The sequence below is a fragment of the Capsella rubella genome, unplaced genomic scaffold (assembly GCF_000375325.1).
Source record: "Capsella rubella cultivar Monte Gargano unplaced genomic scaffold, Caprub1_0 scaffold_3, whole genome shotgun sequence".
Lineage (NCBI taxonomy): Eukaryota > Viridiplantae > Streptophyta > Magnoliopsida > Brassicales > Brassicaceae > Capsella > Capsella rubella.
This window is the reverse complement of record NW_006238921.1, coordinates 13,874,229-13,875,076: the sequence shown is the minus strand read 5'-3', so window position 1 is coordinate 13,875,076 and position 848 is coordinate 13,874,229. Positions and strand designations below refer to the sequence as shown.

The 848-nt window shown below is 42.3% G+C and overlaps 1 protein-coding gene across 1 annotated transcript in view; it reads left to right on the top strand.

Annotated features, from left to right (window-relative positions):
- The window catches only part of LOC17893117, a 910-nt gene extending 258 nt beyond the window's left edge, over window positions 1-652 (top strand). The window contains exons 1-3 of the mRNA XM_006300211.2: window positions 1-109; window positions 179-283; window positions 368-652. The exon at window positions 1-109 is cut by the window's left edge and continues 258 nt beyond it. Coding sequence (XP_006300273.2) covers window positions 1-109; window positions 179-283; window positions 368-495 — 342 coding nt within the window. The 3' untranslated portion in view covers window positions 496-652. The remainder of the gene's footprint in view (window positions 110-178; window positions 284-367) is intronic.
- Window positions 653-848: the final 196 nt, after the last annotated feature.

Below are 848 nucleotides of genomic sequence, written 5' to 3'. Positions count from 1 at the left end.
GCCGTCAACAGTCTGATCCCCAACATCGGCCTTAACATTAACCGCACACAGGCTTTGCAGCTCCCCAATGCCTGCAACATTCAGACGCCTCCCCTCACTCAATGCAACGGTAACACACCTATCTTATTTTATACACTATAAACATTGTTTCACTCACGACAGGGTGTTTGTTAAATAGAGGCCACTGGTCCAACAGCACTGCCTTCTGCACCTTCACCGGCGGAGAGGACCCCAGCCCCAGGTGTGACACTAACCCCAACCTCATTGCCAGGTGCTCGTTCAGGTACCTACTCCTCTTTTCACTAAAACCAAGCAAGATTCAATTTTTAGTTTATTAAATATATTCCCATTGCACATCGGTAAACAGGAGTTGGAGGTGGTTCCAAGATAACTCCCTCCGCTGGTTTCGGCTCGTCCATTGGAAACGTCCACGGCGTGCCATTGCATCTTCTTATGTTTGCTGTTTTTGTGGTCTGCACCTCTTTGTTTCTTTGATTAATTCTGAGAGTTCATATATTTGGGAATTTAATAGTACTTGCTTTGCCATTTGATAAAGCAACTGTGTTCTGTTTGCATTGCTTATAAATTTTATATTGATTGGATCGAAATGCTGAATAAATGGTTGCATATAAATGGGAAAACGTTATGGAAAGAGACAAAACTGTTTTCGGGAATGTGTGTGTAAAGTGTAGTAAGTCCACAAAAAGAAGTACCCTGTTGCGATAAAATTCGGAAAGGAAAAGAGAGTCCAGTTGCTTTAACATAGAGGCAAACCTTCTTGCCCACTAGGATTGAAAACTCGAAGGTGTTCTTTCACGATTCAGTTTTCTAGCAGTTCAATAAAATGT